The sequence below is a fragment of the Calypte anna genome, chromosome 1 (genome assembly GCF_003957555.1).
Source record: "Calypte anna isolate BGI_N300 chromosome 1, bCalAnn1_v1.p, whole genome shotgun sequence".
Lineage (NCBI taxonomy): Eukaryota > Metazoa > Chordata > Aves > Apodiformes > Trochilidae > Calypte > Calypte anna.
Genome location: NC_044244.1, coordinates 38,582,510 through 38,589,213, shown reverse-complemented (window position 1 = coordinate 38,589,213; position 6,704 = coordinate 38,582,510). Strand labels below are relative to the sequence as shown.

Sequence of the window (6,704 nt, the reverse complement as noted above, 5' to 3'; positions counted from 1 at the left end):
AAGTATAACAGAATAAAGGTCTTGAATACAGAATGTTTTCTTGCTCATATAACAAGATAAACCATTTTTTTCCCATTTATTTCTCTTTTTTTGAGCCCTAAATGTCGGTGATGTTTTCTATTAGGCTGCCCATCGAGTACACTGTGAAAAAAGTCAGGCTTGCTTGTTTTGGGTGTTTTACAGATCAGACAATAAAATATCTGTCTGAGCCTTTGCCATACAAAAGCAAGAACTAGTTCTTCCTCGGATGGTTCATCAACCACGGGTTGTTTTGTATCACTATAGGCAGACATAATGACAGCATGCAAGAGATTGATCAGGACACAAATCATCACCAACATGAATGAGGCTAGGAAAAGACCACCCAGCAGCCTGTTGGATGAAAATTCGGTATCCCTGAAAGCTGAGACACAGTAAGAGAATATAGTCTGAGCTGAGTGAATCATATTATTGTAATTCCATTCATGCTGCCCAAACGCAAGGTAGCCAAAAGCCATAAATACAAAGAAGTATGCCACTACAATGAAGGCCATTGAAGAGATGCTGGGAAGGGCTGCCAGGATTGATTTTTGTGCCAGGCGCACATCATAAAGTAAAACAAAATATTTCAGAGTTTTCAAGACTGTAAGAAATGCTAAAAAGCCCAGAGTAATCCTTAAAAGCTGGTCCAATTGAGAAACTGCATGAAAGTGAATGAAATCATCTGGGTTAAGTAAGTAAAAGTTCAGTATATCCTCTCCCATCTTAAACTTCATGACCTTTAAACAAACAACAAGGAGTAATGCTGATTTTAAGCATAAGTTGATTATATTGAAAATGTTTCTAATGTAGTATTTTTTTTCTCGGCCTATGGTTTTAAGCTCATCCACGACATAAATTAACAGAAAGGCAAAAAGAATTCCAAACAGACACATTTGTGATTTAGTTTGCTGATGAAAAATGGGGAGTGCAAAAGAGTGCACTGACAAACTTGGTTTTATGATCCCAAAATTTGACGTTTCAAATATGACTGAGATGGTGCAAAAGAGATCTGCATCAGGGTTAAATGTAGTTAGTTCAATGATCACAGCCCATGTATATTCATCAAGCCAGTCACTCTGTTGCAGAGCATCCAGCCTTATCGTTGAATTAGGTTTTCCTTCTTCAGGAAAAAAGTAAAATGTATATCCTGCTGGTCCGTATGTGTGCAAATCTCCATATGAATAATACACCCAGGGAGTCCAGTTCCACTCGTAAGTGAACCCAGTGTAACTGCTGGCATCCTTGGAGGCAGACTGATTGTCCACCTTTGTCCAAATGCCAGCAAAATCACCTCTCTCTGGGATGTCAGTGCCATATTTGGGAAGACAGTGGCTTTTGCCGATCACAAAGTTATTGACAAAGCTGTAAGGACGGAAACATTTTTTCTTGGTACGTTTAGCACGCACTTGCCTCATCCTAGGCAAACCAACTATTTTTGACCAGCTCTTGGGAAGAAAGGTTGGCTGCATGTCATTGTGGATCATGGGCAAGAACAAGTCTTTTACCCACACGTAGATATGTTCTAGCTTATCTACACTGGAGAGTCGTGGAGAGAACTGCCTATGGATGAACTGGTTGTAGAGGAAACTGTTTGCGTTCTCAGTGGAATAGACAAAATTTAATAGTAATGTTAAAAAGACAAGGTGACTGATGAGACCTTTTATGAAAACAAATGCCTTGGCTTTGATTTTTGCCCTTCTCATCATGGCTGCAATTTCGTCAGCTCCTAAAGGCTTATACTTCTTGCTGCCCCTGAGTTTAGCGAGTTTCAAGTGCATCTTTCTCATCTCATCTGCATTCATGATTTCTTTACCCAACCTTATCTCAGAATACTTTTCCTGAGTTACCCAGATGATGTTCTCACAGTATTTTGGACGAATTGTACGTATAGCTATTAAAAAACTTATTTTCAGGATTGAAATGAAAAACACATTCTCAATAAAGGAGACTGCAGATGCTATAAGCCACTCTACTGAAGTCTGATAGCCATAAGACAAGCCATATAACACAATGAAAAATGATGACACCCCAGTGACAGCTATAACTAGTGCCCATGAGACATAGACACACCACCAACAAAAAATTAAGTGCTGTGTATTGTGAGAGGACGTGGAGGTAATGCCTAGTGATTTCTCTTCTTTCTGCAAGTTGCCCCCTTCTTCCGTGTAATTATTTTTAAAACCGGAATTTGATGGTACCTGGCTCTGGCAGGCCTCAGCCATTGGAGGGGAATTTGTGATTCCTGTCTGCTCGTCTGTGCCAATTGCATTCTTATCTCTTTCAGAAACGGTGTGGTTACTCCTGTTTTGTTGATCTCCCTGGCTTCTTGTCTTTGTGGAAAATGGTGGGCTCTGTGAGTTGCTGGGACCGGGAAGGTTCTCCAAAGGAATATTATTCTTCATTTGTGATGAAGTTTCTGAAGGGTACGATTTTTGCAAACGTTCCTTCCAATTCTTAAGTTTTCCAGCCATGAATGGTGAACCTAGCTTTGGGTCTTTCTGAGCCCCATCAGGAGGAAAAGGTTTCTTCTTGGAAAACTTAAATAAGACAATTATAATCATCTCCACAGGTACAGTAAGCAATGCACATTCAATTCCCACTATTGCTGATCTTAAATACCTCAAGTCTACTGTAGATTCTTCATCCATTTCAGCATTAAAGAATAAAATGTTAAGAAACAAGTTTAATAATAATATTGCTAAGCAAGAAGACAGCCTTTGGAGCCTGTTGAAGGTGCTAGTGAGAACACTAGCAAAAACTGAGAACCACAGATGGTTATCTGCCAGGCTCCTGGCAAGATTAATCAAAAAGACATCGCTTCTGGGCAGAGGTGTCTTGGGGTCTGTGGCAGAAAATGTCCTTTCTAGTAAGTGATCATCCTTGTCAATAGAAAGCCATTTTCTGCACATGAAGAACCAGGTTTCCCTGGTGGCCATATTCTCAACTTTGGCTCTGCTTAAGAACCAGCTTGGAGATGGGCCCTTGTTGTTGTGCCAGACCCTCAAGGCACAAATGTCTCCCAAGTCTGTCTTTGTAGTTAACAGAAAGCGATCAGCACTTCCTTTTTGGAAAGATGGAAAATACGAGTGCCGTAAACAATGGACATCACTTGTGCCATTCTGGCCAATGAGCTGAAGAAAGACATCTGCTTTGGTTCCAGCTCCCCAGCGACTGCCTGTGTATAAAGTAACCAAAAAGCTCACTTTATCAAAGGGGTCGTTGTCTGGCAGAACTATAACCGTGTCTCTGCGTTCCCTGTCAATCCTGTCTTTTTTCAGGGCCCAGAAGAACAAAAGGAAGTATATGACAAAAATAAAGAACACTGTTAAGAGAGTCACTGGGTTTCTAGGTATGTCTGCTATCAGGGCTTTTCCCAGATCTACTGCGTTGGGAGTAACTAATACTTTGGCTGCAAGGAACATCATGCTGAACAGGAATGAGCGTGACACATCGGGGAGAAAATGACTGCTCTGACCCTTCTTTATATCGCAAACACAGTGTACCCTCTGCCAGTCAGTTAAGGGCCCAACCCTGCACATGTCTTCTGCCCACGCACTGTGGAGGCCGAGCAGAAATACGCACTGGTCACTAAAAATGTGTATGCTCACCAGTTCCTGCGTTTGATGCCTTACAATGTAGGGTGTCAGCAAGACAATGGAGATGTTGTAAGTGCCTGCGTTGCTTTCCTGAGCTGTGGCTGTCAGCAGTGACTCTGGGAGACAGATAATATAGGGAGTCTTAATGACACAGTCATTGCTAGTTGTCTCATTTTTGCTCACAACTGTTGACCTGTTGTGAAAAGCTTCAAAAGAGGCAATGGGTTGAGCATGAGTGACGTTGGCGCCTGTAAAGACTAGCACCTTGAAAGTAACTTCTAATTGTGTCAGGATCTGAATATATATGATCTTGGTATCTCTTTTGACCTCGAAATTAAATCCTCCAATGGTGTAAGCTCGTGTTTTATCGGGTCCCATTGTTAATTGGAAAGTTGAAAATTCGCTGTCTTTCCTAGCAACAATAATATTTGCTCCTTGAGGCATGATCCGCAGTTGATCCCCATTAGCCTTTGTTTCTGTCATTTTGAACCCCAAGATCGTTGTTGCAATTTCTGTTGTGTAACCTAACCAAGGGAAAGGGTTCTCATCAAACTCAAAAAGAGCAGTGGAAATCACGGCATCCTTGGGAAATGCTAAAACATCTCCCTTTTTCAGAGATGGATAAAAGCAGTTCCTGCAGGTGTCTCTGGTAGGGAAAGCATCTGGAATTTGCCAGGTTTCATTTTTGTTCAGAGTGATATTCCAGTCTTTTGTTTTCATTTGAGTTTCTGCTTCTCCGGGGACTTTGCCCTGGAAAACTACCTCTGTTAAATTTTCCATGATGAAGAAGGCTTTTTTAACTCCACTAACGTTGACATTCCTGGAACGCAAAAGAGCAGCTCTCAGGATGTTGGACAAGCACTTTAGTATTCCGCTGGTCTGAATTTCTGCTTCCTCGGACCACTTTCTCTCAGACCTCTCCGTCTTCAGCACTCTCATTGCTTCTGTCAGTTTCTGAAGGGCAAGGTCTTGTGATCTAATGTCCACTTCTTCAGCTTCCTCCGTGACTAGGGAAAGAGCAGCAACTATTTGGTTGATTTCCACTGTGCTATGAATTGAAATATTCATGGCTGTATTGATCAGGTTTTTCCGAAACTGAGATTTTGGCACCGGGAGAGTTGATTTAGTTTTAATATAGTTCAAGACTGAGGCTGCCAGATAAGCCAAATAAGTTGCACTCAGATAATCTCCACTCTGCATATAAGATGTCATTGGTGCGGCTAAACCACTTACTGAGGCCAGCAGCTCGTGGAACACAACAGTGAGTGGTCGACTCTTGACAGGGTTGTGTACGCGGACGCTCAAATTCACCTGGGTAAACACCCCGAGGGAATTGTGGACTTGAACATAGAGCGGCAAGTTGTACTTCTGAGAGGGCTCTCCAACTGGGAGAAAAGATGGAGGAGTTTTAGGCTCATAACCAAAGTACATAATTGTGCCAAATGTGTTTTCCTTCACAGAAGTTACTTTGGTAGTTTGGGGTACATTGGAAGCTACTATCACTTTATAAGTCAGAGGTAAATTGGTGTCAGAAAATCCACTGCATTGAACCACAAATTTTGTCAGAAAGGCTGTGCCCCAGCGTGGTTTGATACTACACTTGCCAGCCCTAGGAGGTGAATCCACCTTAAACTCATGTCTGTAGGTTGAGGACCTACCATCCCAGGTAGTTACTTTTAGCAGAAGTATGTAGGATTGAAGTGCAGTCTTTGTAAAAGTCAGAGCATGTATAGAAAGGTAAGACCCAAATCTTCCTGTTGAGGTTCTGGAAGACCAGTCGAAGTTAATTTCTGTAGAGTTTTCTGCTAAAAGGGACCAGTAGTAGAATGGCTGTTTGTATGTTCCACAGGTTAGGCATTTTCCAGACAATATAAATCTCTCTGTTGGGATCAGAGATCTACCACAATTTGCAATGCACACCACATTGAGAAGGGGTGGTGAGCCAGACCGCACCAGTACAGTTTGCACAGCAAAGTTCTTCCTTTGATCCTTTTGAATCACTAGGCGAAAGTAGTATGTGATGTCTACTCTCAGGGTTTTTGGTGCTACTGTTTGAACCACACCCGCGCCTGCTAACCATCTCAAACTGGTCTGTTCTGGATGGCATTTGTATTCAGCGGTCAATTGCCAGATTCCATAGTCTCTCATTCTTCTAGTGCAGAACCAATGAAATATGATTCCATTCAGTCCTTCCTTCAGTGAATCAGGATCATAGGACGCAGAGCCATCAAGCTTCCAATTATCAGAAAAACCCACTGTGCGCAATGGGCCTCCTGCGATATGTGCCACTAGATCGCTCCTGTCAATCTGAACATAAATTTTATCTGAGCCCTTGAGAACTGTTTTGGACATATTTGGATTTACGTCAACATTGAAATGAAACAGATACAACCCATAATCCAAAGCAGAACTGGGAACAGTTAAGCGTACGGTATTTACACCACGCAGTGAAGAAGTGCTCTGTGGCTCTCCCCAGGCTAGAGGAGTTGATGTGTCTGGAACACGATAGACTTTCCACAGGGGCTTGATACGTATAGTAACGTTGCACTCTACCTCTAATCTAACAAAAAGGAAAAAGGATGTCTTCCTTTTATGGTGCAGGACAGCGTTGTTATTATAAGGTCTCTGAATCCTGACAGTTTTTAAAGAACAGGGTTCTCTTTGGAAAGCCACTGGTGCTTCTATGGTTTTTGCAGCACAGTTGTTGACTCTGACTCCTGGAAGAGCAGGTGCGGAGGCAGAGGAGACCCCCGAGCCTACCAGACAGCAGCTGAGCAGCTGAAGGAGGAGATGAAGCACTTTCATTGCCATGGCAGGGGGCGGTGCCAGCTGGGGAATCCGGGGCTGCTGGAGAAGGGCTCCAAGGGACCAGAGCTTGCTCTTTGCTCACCTCAGCGTCACAGCTGTTAAGAAAGGTATTAAACTTTAGAATCAGCAGGTCGTGTGTCGGTACGTCCGATGCCAGAAGTACAAACTATTACGGAGACGACAGCAGCGCAGTGACACAGGGACGCTGCGAGGCGTCTGCAGCAACGGCCCGAACGGCCCCTACGCCCCCGCAACCGCTGCTTCAACCGCTGCTTCACC

The 6,704-nt window shown here is 43.1% G+C and overlaps 1 protein-coding gene across 1 annotated transcript; it reads right to left on the bottom strand.

The window, feature by feature from the left end:
• Positions 1 to 44: 44 nt before the first annotated feature.
• On the bottom strand, positions 45 to 6,437 carry LOC115598852 (polycystic kidney disease and receptor for egg jelly-related protein-like). Its single transcript, XM_030457169.1, has one exon. It carries the CDS (start codon positions 6,426 to 6,428, stop codon positions 45 to 47), a length of 6,384 nt encoding a protein of 2,127 aa, XP_030313029.1. The 5' UTR covers positions 6,429 to 6,437.
• Positions 6,438 to 6,704: the final 267 nt, after the last annotated feature.

Coding starts and splice junctions, on each gene's coding strand:
- LOC115598852 (XM_030457169.1), bottom strand. CDS start 6,428: ATGGCAATGAAAGTGCTTCATCTCCTCCTTCAGCTGCTCAGCTGCTGT.